This window comes from Mastomys coucha, unplaced genomic scaffold (genome assembly GCF_008632895.1).
Source record: "Mastomys coucha isolate ucsf_1 unplaced genomic scaffold, UCSF_Mcou_1 pScaffold3, whole genome shotgun sequence".
Lineage (NCBI taxonomy): Eukaryota > Metazoa > Chordata > Mammalia > Rodentia > Muridae > Mastomys > Mastomys coucha.
Genome location: NW_022196909.1, coordinates 6,985,786 through 7,006,065, shown reverse-complemented (window position 1 = coordinate 7,006,065; position 20,280 = coordinate 6,985,786). Strand labels below are relative to the sequence as shown.

The window sequence follows — 20,280 nt, the reverse complement described above, 5'->3', positions numbered from 1 at the left end:
CCAAAATTGTATCAATCATTTAGCCTCAGGCTCTTGAATTCTGGGATTACAAATGTGAGCCCCAGGACCCAACGTTACACAATCATTTTAGACAGCCCAGTTTTTTAAGACACTTAAAATTGTGTTTCAATTGTTATTTTAACTGTTTTGAATGAAAACTGGAGTGAAAGGTCTTGTCCTCTTAAACGGAATATAAAAACTCACTACAATTTAAACTTTCTTGTGGCCATAGGGCCAGGAAGTACTTATGAAAGTCAATGAATTGTCCTAAGCCATAAGAGGTCTAGAATACATAAGGATATCTGCATTGCCACAAATGGTCTCTTTGCAATCCATGTTATGTGCTCAGCCTGCCCTTCTTGGCTGTGAGCTAATTATTTTAACTGAACTTAGTGAGGTCTCTTCTGTCATTCCTTCAAAACATAAAAGTTTAGGAAACTAAACCATCAAATGTACCAAAACTATTAAAGTAAAAAAAAGCAAACAGGTTCTGAGAGGGGTCAACTGGTCACCCTGTGTGTCTGGTTCCTTAGTGTATGGGATTATTTAAAAGGCCAAGAAGCTGTTTAAATTTAACTGAATTCTAGGTTTTTCATTATGCCAAGAAGGAAAACATGGAAGGTTAATTTCAGGGCAATAAACTGCTGTTACACCTCGAATCCATGGGGTTTTCTCTTACTTATAGTCTCTATGGATAGCTTAGAAGTTATCTATATGGTCTGAGAGCAAACATTAAGTCTAATCCTAATTCCACCCGACAGTGTTTCTATTACTTGGTGCTGCAATACAACCATGCGTTTAACTGACACATGCTTATTTCTCTTCGCCCACACTCAAAGATTCTTTATGCTCTCATCTTTAGATTACATAAAAAATGTTAGTATTTCACCCAAATCATATTAATGCTAAATTCTGTATTGGCGCATACATACTTAAAAACAATGTCTGTTATTAGATTCAAAATCTACTTAAATTTAAGAATGTTTCCCCAAAGTTACTGATGCCATTTCTAAGCTTTCAGCATGTGTCTCAGTAATTAATATATGAGTTAGTATTAATATACTAACACATGCATAAAATGGATTTGTATATGAAGTTTTATAATTTAAATCAACTAATTTTAGCCACAGAAAGTCAGCAAAATCTTTTAAAAACCACGGCTAATTCTATGTTAATACAGTATCTGAGACCTTTAAGACTTTTGCTTTGACTAGTGTTAGAAACTCAGACTGGCTTTCCTGTGGAAGAAACAGCTAAACTGTAATTTTAGTGATTTCAATAACTGACCTGAGAAAATAGCCACCAGCAGGAGTAAGGAGTAGAATTAAATTAATTTTAAATACACAGCCTGTTATTTATTCTCACAGTTACTTTATAGGTGATGCAAGGATTTTAAATTCTCACAAAGAACACTCAAATATGAGATTCTTCAACTTAATGGAAGTCATGCTTGGAAATGTACACGTTCATCTTTTCCTGGGCTCTCTTATAATGTTGGGCTGGCAGGGGTCGCAAGCAAAGGCAGACTCTCAGGTGACTATGTGGCCCTGAGGGTTACCAACCAAGAAGCCAAGGTGCACTGGGCTGTATTTATGATAGGTCTGCTGAAAAACGGACATAAAAAGTGAGGGCCATCTGTGTAACTTCCCATGTTGCCCTAGCTACAGTGGTAAAGACCCAAGCCTTTTTACACACACACACACACACACACACACACACACACACACACACACACACTCCCATGTTGCCCTAAAGACCCAAGCCTTTTTATATACATACATACATAAATTAGATTAGTAATTTCTTAGGCTACATGGGGATGGATCTTATGGTTTTTATATGAGTTCTATATTTGTGGATTTAATCTAATTCAATCAATTTTGGAAAGAATTGAAAAGAACTGCTTCTGTACTGAATATACATAGACTTTTTCTGGTACGTGACATAGCTAACAATTATGTACACAGCTTTGATGAAGTACTAAGTGTTGTGAGTAATTCCGCATGGTGTATGGGAAAATGTGTAAATACAGCATCTTATCTAAGGGGCTTGATCATCTGTGAATTCCACTATGGGAGGGATCTAGAGTTGATCCCTAATGAGAACCGAGAGGAGACGAGTTGAAAGAAGAGGAGCCAAACCCAAGCACTAGAGAATCTCAGATGATGGATGTGAGAGGGAAAAACCTAGTAGGAATACACTCAGAGAATACATCTATTCAAGAACACCCAGTTCATATTTAAAATGAAATATAGTTGTCTGAATAAAAATGCTCATCCCTTCCATTAAAAGACTCACTGGATGTATTTTTTTTTAAGTTAATAATAACAGAAAATAATTTGTGTAATTCCTTAACAAAGTATTCCTGTCCTGTTATCTCTCAGGGATGTGTCACTACATGTTCCCTTGTCCTCTATGTGCCCGTCACTGCGTACCATGTGCGTGAGTATATGCATATGCCTGTGTGTGTGTGTGTGTGTTGCATGTGAGACAGAGTTTCTCACTGAATTGGACCCTCACCTGTTTCAGCTAAGGTGCCTGGCCAGTAAGCCACCGGGATCTGCTATCTCTGATCCCCAATACTGGAGTTAGAGGCACATGCAGATATACCCAGCTTTTTATGTGGGTGCTGGGGATTTGAACTTATGTACCATGGTGACAGACACTCTGACTCACTGTCGCGATAGGCCTCCTAATGCCTTTTCTCTAGCCGATCTTGCCTGACAAAAGCTGCATTCTTTTGTTGTTTTTACATTATGGTGTGTTTCAGACTCTTGGTCCCATACTCTGATGTCCCACAAGCTGTGTTCTCTTGCTGTGTTTATCCTAGGTGTGTTCCAGACTCCTGGTCCCATGTTCTGGCATCACACGGACTCACTTGTTAATCCCACCACTAGTGTTGGCCTTACCTTGCTCTATACACCTTTGATAATATGAAATTTTTTTCCTGGTAGTAATAAAATATATTTTAAAAGAGATCTTAAAGTTCCCAAACACAAATATTTGAATCATACAAAAATAGAAAACCAAGATAACAACCAAGCATCATTATAACTCTGGCTGTATCCCTGGCAGGTCAAATCACATTTTTACATCAGTTTTACTACTTCTAATCACTGTGTGATACTGTTTGGAGAGGTTCTGTTATTTCCTTGATAGGAAGAAATTACTATTATAACTCATTGACTTTACTTAGTGACTAAATTTTCATAATAACATTCTAATCCTTAGATGAACCATCCCTCTTAAATTAATAACAAGTACATTTTTTAACACTATAACTCCAAAGCAAATTCTGGTCTGCAATATTTAAAGGGATATAAATTCTTACTTAGGCTACTCAGTTGTCTAATTATATTTGCCAGGGAAATGTTGGTTACACATTCCAGCTCGTTCTTAATGCCCCTGGGCAGTGCTGTGTGGCACAGGTGCCGAGGGTCAATGTTTCTTTTCACCAACGGCATCTTGAGCTCAGCCGCGGTACCAGCTCACCTGTGAGAAACAGAAAGAGAAACCACCATCAGTGGAGAATGACACACCAAAGAACAAAGGTATATACTGTGTGAAGACGAAGCAGGGCCACTTGACCCAAAGAAGCCAAACCCACTTGTTAATTATTTCTTTGCAATTATTACAACTACATCATTCTTTTAAACTTACTTTCAGCATCAACTGACCTGTGGGGAATCCACACCATTGATATTTACCATGGGTAGAGATGTGTCCTATGCAGCTGGTGTAAGAGGGACATCTGAAACAGCTGGGGAAGGGGCGTCACATTTATATTCTACATAAACCAGCTGTGCCCAAGACGAACACCCTAGATCTCATCAGATCGACCCAATGTTTAATTATCAACAAGTTCTGCTTCTTTGCATCCCAGCCTGTCCTCATTTGGGTGGTTCCCTGTGTACAAATTCAGCACGCAAGGGTTAATCAAACAACGCATGCCTCTCAACACTGTGGTTCAAATTTCACTGACCACAGAATATTAACTATAAACGTATAAACTCCAGCGTCATGACTAGCAGTCTAGGTCACAAATCACTGTTCCTATGAGATGCACGCTGTGGCCACTGTGTCCATGGATGTCACGTAGCTCGTTGCGCTGTATGTATCATTCAACCACAGGCAGCAAAGATTTTAACTCTCATGCCTTCTTGTCTCTCATCCTAAAGCCACACAAAATTTTACAAAATGGATAGCTGAAAGGGGAGATGACAGGACAACAAAAGGAGATAACACTGAAAATGAAATTCAGATGTAATCTGAGGGGAATTAAAAGAACAGACAGATGACTGGAAATGTCACTACTGTCACTGCTTGAGAGACTAGCCACACCATGGGAAGAACTTAGCATATGGTCACAAATGAGGAATGTACTTGTTGCAAAAGGGAACATGTTCTGTACAAAGAAAATGCGGGAAGAAGAATTTCACACTCAAGGAACCTTAGGGCTGTAAGGCTGAACTTAGGGGAAGATAATATGTCAGTGACTGATTCCAATGCAGCAGAAAGGAGCTGTGCGTCTGCCAAAGCCCAGGAAAGACGCTCACGCTAACTGCCCCACTGTACGCTGTATAAGGCAAACACTGTTCAAAATGCTCTTGGCGAGTTCTTCAGGGAGAAATAAAACACAATTCTTATTGCTTGCAACATTTATCCAGTAAATTTTACTTTTAAAAAATGTCCCTGTACATTTTAAACAAAAGAGTTTTTAATGCTTTTTGGTGGTTTTTAACTGTGTGTTATGATGTGCACGGGTGTAGACATGAACTTGTGGACAACCTCTCAGTCAGTTCTCTCCTCCCAGCAAGCGCTGCAGGGATCAAACTCAGATCTTCAGGCTTGTAACAAAGCACATTTACCTGCTGAGTCATCCTGCCTTCAGATACCGCTTTGGAGTAAAAAACAAAACAAAACAAAATCCCCAACGAACACTAAAACATTATGAGACGGTACCATTTCTCCCACAGATTAAGATCATTTTCTGTACTCTCAATGGCGTGTGTGTGTGTGTGTGTGTGTGTGTGTGTGTGTGTGTGTGTGTGTGTGTGTATCTATGGGGAGGGGACCGGCAGGGGTGGAAGTTCAGCATCTCCTTAACCACTCTCTAACTTATTGTTTGAGACAGGGTCTCTCTCTAAACCTAGAGCTTTAAGGTCAAGGCTAGCCAGGTGGTCCAACCCCTCAGCTCTGGGATCACTGGTGTTCACTGCTTGACTGACTTCATGGAGGTGACAGGGAGCTGCGTGTAGGTCCTTGTAAGTCCTTTTCTGACTGAGCCATCTCTTTAAGCCCCATGATTTATTTTTTAAAGTGTGTGTGTGTGTGTGTGTTCCTTCAGGACTGAGCTCCACCTCTTCTGCTCCCAGACCTCCCCCTCACTCTACCCCTACCTTACTCTCATTCGGTCTTCCCATGCTTTGTCTAGAATGCGTTTCCTCTTTTCCTCACAGGGAAGGCTAACTGCGGAGCCTATACTCAGCATCTCTCCTCTGATCCTCCCTGAGCTCCCCAGGAAGATGCACCCTCCTACTTTCTGTGTCCCCAATGTTGACTCATATTTACATTTCACAGAAATCTGCCATGTATATGCTATTGTATTGGACTTAAATGAAAACTTTGAGAGAACCACAAATCTTGTCCTATTCAACTTGTTTTTCTAGTATCTAAGTAGGTGGTGATCAGATGATCAACAGTTGATCAATATGTAAGTGGAAGAAAAAGCAATAAAACTCGAGGTCACCAAGAAGGTAGACAAACACACACCTTTCTAAAGCAATAGTAAGGAGTTAAGGAACTGAGGGTTTTTATTTGCATAGGTGTACTGTGAAAAATAATATCCTACAGTTACACTGCAAAACCAACGTTTGCTGGTTTCGTGCAGGCTACGAGAGCGTCATATTCCCAGTTTTAGAAAATGCTTCATCACAGCACCTTCTGCCGGATTAAAAAGAGAAAAAGGTAAGATACCCATTAAAACATGTAAATTAATTATCAAGCAAATAGGAAATCAAATTTATTTCATTATTTTTAGTATCCTGTGACAATTTATTTAAAATACAAAATTGTACAGAATAAGCCAATTATAAATAACATCTTTTAAATTATCAATGTTTACTTGATTCTGAAGGGAAACTTGTTAATAAGAAAGCCAGATTCTATTGAGCTATAACATAAAACAACTCATTTCTGAAATTGTTACTCTGTTCCCCTAGTTCAAGACACTACCATAGCAACTCATATATTCCCAACTGTTATAAAATCCAAATGGTTCTAAAAACATTTGAGTCCTTCAAGATAAAAGAACCTAAAACAATTCTCAGGTCTTTCATATGTATATTTCCACTGTTCTTGGCAATTAAATGATCAATTACTGATGCAAAATTATCGATGCAAACATATGATGTATATATAACCTAATCAGACCAATTCTTAAAATAATTTTTAAGGAAAATTTTAGCTAAAATTTAAGTAATGTTTTCAACTAAAAAAAGCCCCTTTGACAGATATATTTCTAAGTACCAATGCAGGTTTTAAATTTTTAAATTAGCTATAATAATGCTGAAGATGACAGGCTTACCAAACAAGTAGACTGCATGCTCCCTTTTAGGAGATCAAAGAAAATCCAACTACTGAAATCCAACCGGAGCATTCAAAACTAAAGCTGCACTTTGTGACTATATTAACAGTTGTCTAAGTTCTTATAAGTGTGCTTTCTGTTGATTTTAATGAAGCCATCTATGTATAAAAGCAAAGAACAATGTATAAGTCTCAAACTATCCCAAGATCAGATGCCACAATTGATGTTGAATCTTTGGGGAAAAAAAAAAAATCACAAAAACAAGTTATACAAACTCCCATTTTCAGAACTAAAACAAACCTATAAAATTATTTAAAATTTTTAAAGGAGTATATGAAAATAATGCAAAACCCTCTATTTTTAAGAGATGATACACAAAAATTACAGTTTTGGATAGGGAGGAAACTAAATAGAGAGCTTAGTCTCAGGGGTTTCTAGCTTTCCTTTCCTCTTCTCTATCCTTCTGTCTTAGATATAGAGAAGGGGGTTGAAAAGAAAAAAGGAAGATATAGTAATATCATAAGAAATTAGACAAATGGGAATGGATTGTTAAATCTACTTTTAAACAACAACATATTATAGCCATAACCTTACATTGGTAGAGATCTTCATATTATGATGCAGAATTGAAGTTATATTTTTTTACATTGGTACAGAATTTGTATATTGATACAGGTTTAAAGTTTTCATTGGTATAAATCTTTGTATGTTGATACAAAATTTAAAATTACTTTTGTTACTAGTAGATAGGCACATAACTTATTTAAGAATACAAGGCTCAGACGCAGTTCTTTCAATAGCTGCCTTTACAACCTTTAGAATAATTAAGTAATGCAAGTTAATAATCAGATATTCATGGTCATAGTAGATTCTAATTTAGCTAATTACAATGCAATGTTTTCAAGGTTATTTAAATAGTAAACAGCTAAAAACCAATCAATGTTTAACGATCAGTTATGTTTTATATATAGATGGTCTTTAAAAGCAATAGAAATCCACAGAATATGGCATTTAAAATTATTTCATTATTAAAAGATCTTTTGACGACGAGACATTCCTGATAGCACTCCTACTCCATTTTAAAGAAGGCGATGAGCTTCAATACGTCCATGTGGAGTTGCTTCAACTGTGGAAAGCTAGCCACTGGGCAAGAAATGCCCTAATTATAGGTAGAATGCTGTCCAAAAAGGACAAATGGAGGGTGTAGGATAGTCGACTGTTAAAGTCTGCCAAGATAGGATAAGCTAGTCCTTCAAAATCCCTGCTTCACCTAAGGTCTGTCAGATGCTCTGGGCCGGAAGGCTGAAGATGGTGCTCCAGTGTTATAAGGAATGCTGGGTACAGTCCAGACAGTAGCTGTCTCTGTCAACTGTTTCAATTTTGAAAGCTGTGTTTCTGCACTTCCTGCATACTCAAACACTTATTCCTTCCCAAATCTGATGGGACTGAAGACTAGACAGTTTTAGACTCACAATTAAACTTATTTAGTATTGGAAATAGTCTAGATTTGAAAAGATGGTTTTAGGATTTATAGTTAAAATAGAAAATGATTTAGGTACAAAATCATAAACTCATTAAGTTAGGATAGATGATAAAATATTTCATCTAAATTGCCGAATATAATGGAATAGGCATTGTAAATGTGTACCACACCTTATATTTTGATAATTGCTATAATTGTAATCAATTTATATCTGAGAAAAAAGAGCCTTTCATTAGACTACAAAGGGGAATTGTTGAGGTTTGGTCTTACTGTAATGCTAAATGTGGGCCCCCAAGACCTAGAGTACGCACACAGCCCCAAGTGACCCTGACCCCAAGTTATTTCTGATTGGCAAATAAAGATATCAACAGCCAACAGCTGGGCAGAAGAGACAGTGGGTGAGGTTTAGGATTCCTGGGCTAGGGGTCAAAGGAGAACCATGGAGAGGAAGGTGCAGGTGGAAGGAGAAGAAGCCACCATGGGTAAGGTAAGCCATAAAAACGTGGGCCTGAGAGCTGGCCAACTGGAGATAAGAGCATCCCAGATGAAATATAGTAAATAGTAAGTAATAACTCCAGGTCATCGATAAGAAAGTAGACTCTAATAACATAGAGGATAGGTGACTGACTTAGCTCTTGTGCTCTTTAAAGCTTACTGTAAATATAAAGCCTGTGTGTGTCTTTTATCTGGGAACCAGATGGTCAAAGATAGGATAGAAATCCCAGGTCAGGAATAAACATTTCTATAATAGCGTATAGATTGTAAAATAATTACAATCAATAACTATATTTTAGTTTAAATGTAAAATATCCTTCACATAGTCGTGTATTTAAAGGGTCTCCAGCTGGTGACAATATTTGGGAGGGCAGAGGTGGGTCTACTAAGAATGGGATTTAGAGGGATGTAGCCTGCCTTGTTGTGGTCCTCTCTGCTTCGTAGTCTAGCTGCCATATGAAGATCTCCATCCACTACGTGTCCCTGTAGCCACAAAACTTCTCTGTCATCCTTTCTCCATCAGTCACATAACAACAACAGTGACAACAAAATAAACAAGAACAACCAACCAAACACCTTTCATAACTTACTTTGGCCACTACTTTGTCAGAGCAATGAGAAAAGTCACTAATACAACCTGGGGAAAATAATTTCTAAAAGGGCATAAAAATTACTAATATTTTATTATGAGCAGTAAGTGACTACGTCTTTGGACTCATGCCAATCAAACCATCTATGTTAATGGTTTCTTAGTTAAAGAAATTATTTTTAATTATCCTATAACTACTGGATATTTAATTATTCAATCTAAGAAGTGTATTATGTATTCAATGGGAACAGATTACTATGAAATAATTATTCAAATAAAAAGTTCCAGTACTTTAAAAATTTTAAGGAATTCTGACAGAAAATTTTTTGTGTATGTGGCATACGTGTGTGTGTGCACATGTGTGCAGAGTCCAGCTTTGGGTATCTTCCTCCTATATTGCTCTTTGCCTTGTTACTACTATTATTAATGTTACTTTTTATAATAGGGTTGTACATTGAACCTGGAACTTGTCATTGCAGTTAGAATGCTGGTTTGTGACCCCCCCTTGATCTGCCTACCTCTGCTCTGTCAGCACTGAGGTTACAGGAGCCTGACGACACCACACCTACCTTTTATGCATGCAGATTTGAGCTCAGACCCGCAAACACATGCCTGCTGAGCCATCTCCTCACTTAAGGAAACTATTGTTAAAAGAAATGTCCCACTACCTTAAGGTTAGAACTGACTTAATTACATGCAATAAACTAATGAAATAATCGGATCATGAAAATAGCTTTCTTAAAACACAGTACAAATAACAAGATGTTTTGCAGTTATAAATGGCAAAACTGATTAAGAAAATATAAAAGTTTTTAAAAAGAATTATATATAACCAATCTAATTTTGAAACACAAATTTAATTATGTAAAAAAAATCACAAGCCTGTCAACAATAACTTATTATAAAATATATTATAAAATACACCATTTAAAATAGAGCTTAAAAGTGCAATAAAAGAAGCTTGTAGCAAACCATCTCTGGATTATATAAAAACAAGTTCCCTCTGTTGTGAATAGTAAACTACTCCCTAACATAAATCTTTAAAATTCTGCATTCTAGATTTAAAAAACCAACATAGGAGTGTAAAGAACTATGAATCATGCTGAGTAACTCCAGGTATCAAACTGCTTTGGGATGCTCTGGCCTTTGCTCAAAGAAATTGTCCCAAGAATAATGCTGCCTTTACAAAAAACAGTAATTATACTTTGTACCTCATGTGACAATACTAAAGTGTTACATTTTGATAGGGTGAGATTGAAAAGGATAAACTGTCCTATGAAATAAAGTAAAAGTGAATGACATAAGCTACAGTAATCCTAACACTGACACTACAGACTGACTCAGAGGGTTGAGAGAGAGTGCAGACAAGCAGCAACGGCTCCATCAGACACCAGCTCAGTATGTGACTCCATGTTACTCTTCAAGAAAGCAAACTGAAACTTGACAAATCCATTACAGAACCATATCATTACAGTGATGTTATTTTCAGTAGTTTAAGAGATGTCACTTTGAAATCTGAGTGGTGACATTAATCTCTCACAACTTTTAAGCAGCTCAGGCTGAGGTGGTCGTTCAGTGGGGAAAGTGGTTGTGGAAGTGTAAGGGGCTCGAGTTCCAACCTCCAGAAACCACTTAGAGCTGGTGCTTCTGCAATCCCTGAGCTCCTGAAGTGACAGGAGGTGGAGGCAGGAGAATGCCCATAAGTTTGCTGGCCATGTAGACGCACGCCTGTACAACAAGGCCCTGTGTCAACGTGGGAGGTGAGGACTAACATCTGAGCCCTCTGACCTACATGTACACACACACACAGTGCACACACCAGTGTGGCCCTCTAACCTACATGTACACAGTGTGCGCGCGCGCGCGCGCACACACACACACACAGAATGCAGACACTAGTGAGGCCCTCTGACCTGCATGTACACACACACACACACACACACACTGAGTGCACACACCAGTGTGGCCCTCTGACCTACATGTACACAGTGTGCGCGCGCGCACACACACACACAGAATGCAGACACTAGTGAGGCCCTCTGACCTGTATGTACACACACAAAGTGTACATACCAAAACATCTTTTAAAACTGACAATCTACTTCCCTCAAATTTATATTCTTATTTCCCTCACAAACACTGGAAAAACACATTTTAATTCCAATTAATTCCAACAATTTAATTTTAATTGTTAGAGTTTGTAGGATATATTATAATTTATCTTTCCTCCAGTGTGGACATTTTTATGACTTTCAAAAGTTTTGGACAAGTTTTCACCACGGTCAGTTGCTATTGACTTAAATATGAAAAACTTAAGGCTTCTGAAATACTTATGCTCAAAACATGTCTTGCTGGGCAGTGGTGGTGCACTCCTTTAGTCCCAGCACTTGGGAGGCAGAGGCAGGTAGGTTTCTGAGTTCGAGGACAGCCTGGTCTATAGAGTGAGTTCCAGGACAGCCAGGGCTATACAGAGAAACCCTGTCTCAAAAAACCAAAAAAAAAAAAAAAAAAAAAAAAGTCTTACAGGAGAATAAAATTTTCTGTGGCAGGGAGGATGAGTGAGGGCAGCAAGCGCCTTTGGAAGCTTTTGAGGACAGCCCACGAATTAGCATAACCATGATGAGAATGCCTACGAGGCACACCCCAAGGAACTAGTGGTCTGAAGGCCTCATGCAGCCATAGCTTGGCTTCGCACATTAGGAAACAGAACTGGGAGCTCCCTTGACTCCTTTTTAAGTGAGAAAACGTAAGGATACTCATCACAACAAAATGATGGCTTCCAAATATAAACATAAGTGGGTGCCCTCACGGTCAGCATGTCCCTTGTAATCTACGAGTGGTATGAAAACTCTACAGGGCTTCCAGCCCCTCCCTAGGCAGTGTTAATAGCACATAAAATAACAGTGACTGATCTTTTTCAAGCATTGCTGCTGGAGCAGATTAATGACTCATCCACCACCCTCAGAAAGAACTTAGAGATGTAGATTGTGAGTAAAGGTAAGGTAAGTTGTTTGTATTAGAGGTCTTGATGTTGAAAAATCTCGGGGAACAACTTAAAGTTCAGAACGGCATATTTTTGATAGCTGAGTGAGGGGCTTCTTCTGAACAAGAACAATGGTGGTCTGGTTATCACTGCTTGATGTGCCTTTCTTGCTAATGATGAGTTGGTAATCAAGGGCAATGATTAATTTCCTGTGCCCATGTATGCATGCCCTCAGCTTTCTGATTCTACGATTTAAACGTCAATGAGTAGTTGTGCACCCTGAGGATATGGAGTAGAAATGGCTGACTGCTTTTTAATATATAAAAGTTTAGATGTGTTATTCTTTTAAGATTTTTTTTTCTGGGATATTTTCATTTTATTTTGAATAATCTTAGACATAATTTTCTTTTTTGAAACAAAATTAGCTCACACTTTCATCACAGTTTTTCCAAATAATTGCTTAGCTGTGTTTCTTTTTCTTTTTAAATTTTTTTCTTATTCTTTAATCTTTTTTTCACACTTTAGACTTCATCCCCCTCCTGGTCTGCCACCAGACCACTCCCCATCCCATGGGGGGTGGTGCACAGGGTAGGGCCAAGTCTCCAAGAGGATATGCCCACCCCCACCCCTACCCCACCCCAGGTCTCCCCCACTCCCTGAGGTCTCAAGTCCCTCAAGGGTTAGGCGCATCTTCTCTCACTGAGGCCAGACCCGGCAGTCCTCTGCTGTGTATGTGTATCAGCTAATGTATGCTGTCTGGTTGGTGGTCCAGGATCTTTTAAGATTTTTTTGTAAGATTACTTTTTGAGATAAATAATAAAATGATTGATTTTTTTTTTGAAACTTCAAAATGCAGCCTATAAGAGAACTGGCTGAGAAAATACCTTGCCTCCTTACACTTTGTTAATCTATAACAAGCTGCTTAGACATGAATGCATGTGAGCTCTCGGAATAACTGATTTTCACCTGTAATATGTACAATGTTTAATCATGTAAGAGTGTTGGAGAACATGCTAGTTTTTACTTGTATTCATTGTAATCATCCATTTGAAGAAAAACAATATAACCACATTGTAATTTTTATACTGCTGGAAAAGGTTTCCTTGGGGGATATAAACTGTAGGATATAAACTGCAAAGAAGGACTTAAGCATGCTTCAACAATAAGGTGTGTGTGTGTGTGTGTTTCCCTCTTTTGCCAGCCCCAGAGAATTAAGTTTTGCTCCCTCAGAGAAGTCTGCTGTGTAATTAATGGCCACGTCCACATAACTGACCTGTTGGAACTGGACTCTGGCCTTGTATGAGGGCGTTTTACTATTTTCTCAGCTCTCTAAGAATCAGGACAGGTTAACTTCTTTGTGCCCCAGTTTCTTATCTTTAAAATGAGGAAAACATTATCTACCTCAAGGTATTTGATGTCGGTAAAGTGGTTATCTCACATACAGAGTTCAGAGAAGTCCTTAATGCACAGTAGGACACAATGAACAGTCCGCTAATTTCTTACCACAGTAGGACACAATGAACAGCCTGCTAATTTCTTACCCCACTGAACTTTAGGAGACAGAACCAGCAGCTTCTCTGACTTCTTTGTTTTTTGTAAGTGAGAAAATGTGTAGCTACATACGTATCACAGGGCAAAGATGGCTTCCAAACATAACACAAGCGGGATGTATACATATGGACATAGCTCACACTCTTGCAGAAGAGGGCATGGATATAATGAACTTTGAGGACAAATTTCAGGCATGGCAAGGAGATAGAAGGGTAAAATTTAGAGAAAAGTTTGAAAATAACTACATGTTAGGGATATTTGCTGGTCACAGAGGCAGAAAAGTCTCAAGAATATAGGAGAGGGATTTGGGAAGGCTGGAGAAATCGGTCAAATAACGAGTGTTCAAAGGAACGAGCATTCATGGGTGCAGAAGATCAAAACAAAGGCTGGCTGACCCAGAGCAGCAGCGAGATGAGTCACAAGAGAGTTACTTCCAGATGCTTTGAAAGCAAAAGGAAACCTTGTGTTTCTGTTGGGGTCTAAAAGTAGAAGTTAAAGCACACAGAAGTAAGCGCCTTTCTAACTGTACTGCATAGAAACTATGTATTTAATAATTGGCGTTACAGGGATAGTGAGTTACAAACTCCAACTCTGTTTACTTCATTTCATCAGGCTCGCCTTCTCTTAATTCAATTTTCTCACCTATTATAAATTTTGATATAATTTGACATCTTGGCAGTTCACTGTACAGAACCATTTTCTCATTTTAAACCTGGGCTTTTCTACACATACTTTCTCTCCCTGGATATCTCCAAAATACGAAAACAAACCAACCAAACAACCAAGAACAACAGACAAACAACCAACCAAAAACAACAGACAAAACCAAAAACAACAAACAACCAAAAGCAACAGACAAACAAACAAAAAATCCACAACCAACTATAGTCCTCATACTTAATAGCTTCTTAACTTTGGAAAAGCCTATTACTTTCAAGACATTAAAACATTAATTGTAAAACATTAAAAGCGAGACCAATGATTCTCAACCTTCCTAATGCTGTGACCCTTTAATACAGTTCTCCTCATGCTGTGGTGACCTCAACTATAAAATTATTTTCATTGCTACTTCATAACTGTGACTTTGCTACTGTGACAAATTGGAATGTTAATATTTGATGTGCAAGATATCTGATATGTAACCCTTGTGAAAGGTTCATTCGACCCCCAAAGGGGTCTCAACATAGGCTGATAACCACTGAGCTAGATAATTACGTCTCATGACTAGATAACTAGATGTGGCTGAAAAAGTTAGGAAACTTGTCAAAGTTCATAAAAGGTCCAGCAAAGCTGAGATCAGATCTTAGGGCTCCACATTTTAAATACACTGCTTGTTCTGTTCTCAATCTGCTACTGTTTCAAATCCACTTTGTCTTTCTGACAAGGTGGCCTCCCACCTCTCCTAATATTCTACATTTCTAATGGTATTTTGAGGACGCAAATAATGCTTTCCAATTCTCAGATGACTACTGTTTTTAATAAATAGCTGCAGATTATACACTAGGATTAAAACATAGATAGTGAAGATGCAAAATAATTAAAATAGCTTTGTCACCTAGAAGTTTTACACAACAACAGGAACAAGATGTAAAGCTCAACTTTAAGAACAGTCAAAATTAACATTTAGCTAAGGTCTACAGTCGGTCAGACAAACGTAGTAGAAGAAATGAAATCAAGACAAGTGAGAGGTTAAGGAACCTATTAAATAGACATGTGCTATTCAAAATAGCCACATGTGGCTGAATTTAGATTTAAAATGATGTCAAACTCCACTCCACAGCCATAGTAATCACCAGGAGCTCAATGGCCACAGATGGCTTGTGGCTGCTACTTGTACAGGGTACTCTCAGAGCTACAGAAAGCTCCATGGGATGGCACTGATGTGTCATGATAGATAAAATGGCAGAGGTGAAGACATTTTAAATCAAGTATATGAAAGGTAAAAACACAGAAACTTGTTTGAAAGAAATACAGAAGCAGGAAAGAAATATAGACGCAGGAAGGAAAAATAATGTACCAAAACTATAGACCTTGGACTTCAGTGTTCAAGAGAAAACAAATAATCTTTAGAAGAGTAAGGTGACAGACACTTGATTTAATAAGTGTCTTATGGAATTAACCAGAATGAGGAATAACTCACGGGATCACAGGCTCTGGACACACCCACATGCACAGTTTTAGTAAAAATTGCATTTCCCAAGGTGCTTGAGCTGGTTCATCCCCTACCAGTGCCTCAGAAGTTCGCTAACATCCGTGCTAACACCTGAGGTTGGATATTAACAGTCTAGCCATCCAAGCGTGACCAACATTGCCTTATTATGAAGTTTTGTCTCGTCTAATTTTTATTTCAGGGAGATGGTTCAGTGATTAAGCAAATGCTTGGATCCCCAGGATACACACAAATAAATGCTGGGTAAGCACTGCTACCTACTCGTAATTCTAGCTTCAGAAGGAAGAGACAGAGGATCTCCTTACCAAGATTTAGCCGGCTAAGTGAAGTCTGAGTTTGACTCAGAGACCCTGTCTCAATTAGGAAGGTAGAGCAATCAAGTTGGCAGAGGAGAGACAGACAGACAGTCACCCGGAGTGGGGGCAGGCAAAAATGGACAGAATATGAACAAGTTAGGCTGCCGGCTCAGGCTCCTTGTAATCTTGCCACAGTACTTGGCAGAGCCACTTGATGAAGATGAGATCCACCGACACACGGACAGCCACAGGATCCCAAGGAAAGGACAGCGGCTATCGGTGAAGAGATCCTCTCGCAGCTTTGGCTCTGCTGGCACCTGATAAGGGTCTTCAGATATCAATTCCTACTGATACCAGATGGTACCTAGTAAAGCCTAGGCTTAGGTCATTGCCAGCAAACTGAATAAATACCATTATTCAAAAGGACACAGACACTTTCAGAAGCATCTTTCTCTTTAAACAGCTCAAAAACATGGCTTTAGCCATTTCTTAAAAAAACAACAACAACAAAAAAACTGTTCATTATTAAAATGGTAACACTGAATTTAAAGATACCATACTGATTGTTTTACCTATTTAGAAGGCTAAGTTCAATTTAAATATGTCTGTCATGAGAATAACTCCATTTGAAACTATAACATTCTATTGGCTACACTACAGTACTTATGAAATAACAATATGGCAAGAAGAAACATCAATTCAAATCAAGTATATAATAATAACTAAAACCCAAAGAATAAAATAATTTATTATAAGATAAACTAAGCCGGGCAGTGGTGGCACACGCCTTTAATCCCAGCACTTGGGAGGCAGAGGCAGGAGGATTTCTGAGTTTGAGGCCAGCTTGGTCTACCAAGTGAGTTCCAGGACAGCCAGGGCTATACAGAGAAACCCTGTCTCAGAAAAAACAAACAAACAAACAAACAAACTAAAGGGAGACTGGATGAATATAAAGACTCTTTTAGGGGCATTTATATTTTATCATTAATAAATTGATGTAAAAATTGCATTAATATTGCCCCTGCATATTTAATTTAATAAAAAAAGATTTCAAATACAATTTTTATTAAAATACAATTTTTAAAGTAGAAATTGGGTGATTTTAAGTTTACACCTGCTTATTATCTGAAGTTTCTAAGAGCTACAGTAATGTTTTTTAAAGATTTGTTTATTTTATGTATATGAGTACACTGTAGTTGTGAGCCTTCACATGGTTGTTCGGGATTGACTTTAGGACCTTTGCTCGCTTCAGTAGGCCCCGCTCACTCTGGTCAACTCTGCTAGCTCAGTCTCTGCTCACTTCGGCCCAAAAATTTATTATTATTATAAATAAGTACACTGTAGTTGTCTTCAGATGCACCAGAAGAGGGCATCAGATCTCATTATGGGTGGTTGTGAGCCACCATGTGGTTACTGGGATTTGAACTCAGCACCTTTGGAAGAACAGTCAGTGCTCTTATCCACTGAGCCATCTCACCAGCCCAGAGCTACAGTAGTTTACTACATAATTTTATCTTGAAAATGTAAAACTGTCCAGTTTCTAATATAGCTTTATTCCAACAGTTATTGTCAATATGTATTTTATCAATCTCTCCTAGTTAAAAATCAAGAATAACCAGTATTATTTTATCCTTATACTCATTTTTTTCTTTGTGAGCACAAACACAAAATAAATAATTTTTTTAAATCAAATAATTCTTTCAAAGAGTATTTTAATTTCTAAGTAGAAAGTAAAAAAGTAACATTCTTTTTTGTTTTTATTCTTTTCAGACAAGGTATCACTATTACATAGCTCTGATTGTCCTGGAACTCATTATATAGCTGATGCTGGCCCTGAATTCAAGAGATCCACCTGCCTCTGCTTCCCAAGTACTAGGATTAAGGAGATGTTCCACCTATACTCAGCAATAGCAATATTCTTAATTCTTAACAAATTCAAAATTCAAAAGACTAGTAAAAAGAAAAAAAGTCTCATGACAATCTGTTACACTCATAGATCAATGCCTTGCTCGGCCATCATCAGAGGGGCTTCCTCCTACAGCAGATGGGAACAAATACAGACATTAGAGAGTGAGATCCTGGAACACGCAGTTCTAAATGGGGACATCTCCATCAAATCCCTCCCCTCTCGGGGCCCAGGAAACCGCACAAATAAGAAGACAGAAAGAGTGTAAGAGCCACTGGGTAACAGCCCTCCAAATCAAGAGGCTTGACGCACACTCGAGCTCAGAGCCTGCGGACGCAGCGGACGCCAGCATGTGCGGGGCGTACACTGCTCTGCTGAGGCTTTGAAGCACATATGAGCTCAGAGCCTGCGGACGCAGCGGACACCAGCATGTGCGGGGCGTACACTGCTCTGCTGGGGTCCTAGAGCTGAAAGCAAGAGTGGACACACGCTCTGATCACTCACCCCGAAGTCAGCTAGCTCCAAATGATAGCCAAATGCACATAAAAATTTAGCTTTCTCCAGGGGAGTCTCACAGGAGAAGCGTGGTTACTCGGAAGGGAGGGTTGCAAGCCCACCAGGAGACGGCCACAGAGACCTTTGGAGGGTTTGCCCCACTGTTGCTTCAGGGCTTAGCCGTTTTGTTTTTTTTTCTTATTTTTTATTTTACTCATATTTTTTCTCTTTCTTTACCTACATGTCCTCTAGGATACTAGGGCTTTTTCAGATTAGTACTTTTATGAGATTCCTGAGTGTATAAACAAGTGGGTTTGCAAATCTGTATTGGTTTCCTGGGTGTTTTCTTGGGCTCCTTTGCTTCTGTTTGTTTTTGTCCTATTGCAATGTATTAGTTTGTTTTGTTATTTTATTTTATTATTAACCCCTAGAAGCCTGTCTGTTTTCTAACGAGACAGAAAGGAGGAGACTCTGGATGGCAGGGACAGTGGGAAGGAACAGGAAGTAGAGAGAGAGGGAAAAACATAATCAGGATATATTATGTGAAAAAAATCTATTTCCAATAAAAGAAAAAAACAATAAAAGGCCAAATACTTAAATACCTTATATTTCTTTTTAATTATTAAAATTAATTCTTTGATAACTTCATCCATGTATAAAATATATTTTTCTTTCTCATTCCCACTGAGTTGAATTAGGGTTGCCGGTGTGAGCAGGGGTAGAGGGTTCCTTCCTGGGACAGGAGCAACCCACCAGTGATCACACCACTGAAGAAAACAGCTCCTCTTCCCCCAGCAGTCACTGGCCCCCAGCAGCTCCTGAGCCCTTCTCCCACTGGTGATGGAATGTGGACAAGTTCACTCCTGAGCCAGTCCTTGTGGAGATGAACACAGCTGCGGCCACGCTGCGGCCACTTTAGAGCAGCAGCCACATCATCAGAAGGCTGTGCTTCTCAACACTCTCCCTACTCTCCAGCTCTAACAAACCATCGCACCTGCACAGAACACTTCAGTGACTATTCAGGGGTTCTCAGCTCCCCTCTTTATCACATTCTCCCAGAAGATACTGCCCTCCATGTTGGTCCTTCCAAGTAACTCAAGTTAAATTCTTAGGATGATCTACAGGTAACTGTGCATCATTACCTCACGATTTGCATGAGTTGAGTGCATCCCTCAGGTTCCTGTGAGAGTCAAGAAGGACTGAAACAATGTAGTCACCATGTTTAGACCTCGAGTCTTAGGGAGCTGAGTAGGGTTAAATAAGGTCACTGCCGTGTTGCTTCTCTTGTATCATGTAGGTGGCCTATGTTGTCTTAGGACTGCCAGCAAGAGGACTGTGATCAAATGCAAACTCTCAATAACGGAACAGAACTATGAGCCATTTATTTATGGTAACAACAAAAGACCAATCAAACTATTCATAAAAATTGTGCAACTTAAAAAAAAATTAAGTGCCTCAGAAACTTTGATAATTAAAAATAGTTGCAAATTCTTAGCAAACCTTTCAAACCTTTAAGTTTTTGTGTATATGCTGCCCTATGCCCTATGTCTTAGTCAGTGTTCTATTGCTGTGAAGAAACACCATGACAGCATCGTTTAACTGGGGCTTGCTGGGTTCCGAGGCTCAGCCCATTATCATCAGGTCAGGAAGCCTGGGGGCAGCAAGCAGACATGGTGCTGGAGATAGAGCGGAGAAGATCCCCAGGCAGCAGGAAGATAGAGACACT

At 38.8% G+C, this 20,280-nt stretch overlaps 1 protein-coding gene across 3 annotated transcripts in view; it reads right to left on the bottom strand.

The window, feature by feature from the left end:
* The window catches only part of Wasf1 (WASP family member 1), a 53,869-nt gene that overhangs the window by 15,313 nt on the left and 18,276 nt on the right, over window positions 1-20,280 (bottom strand). For all 3 annotated transcript variants that reach the window (XM_031348487.1, XM_031348486.1, XM_031348488.1), the window contains exon 2: window positions 3,332-3,492. In XM_031348487.1, the coding sequence (XP_031204347.1) occupies window positions 3,332-3,464 (133 nt within the window). In that variant the 5' untranslated portion in view covers window positions 3,465-3,492. The remainder of the gene's footprint in view (window positions 1-3,331; window positions 3,493-20,280) is intronic.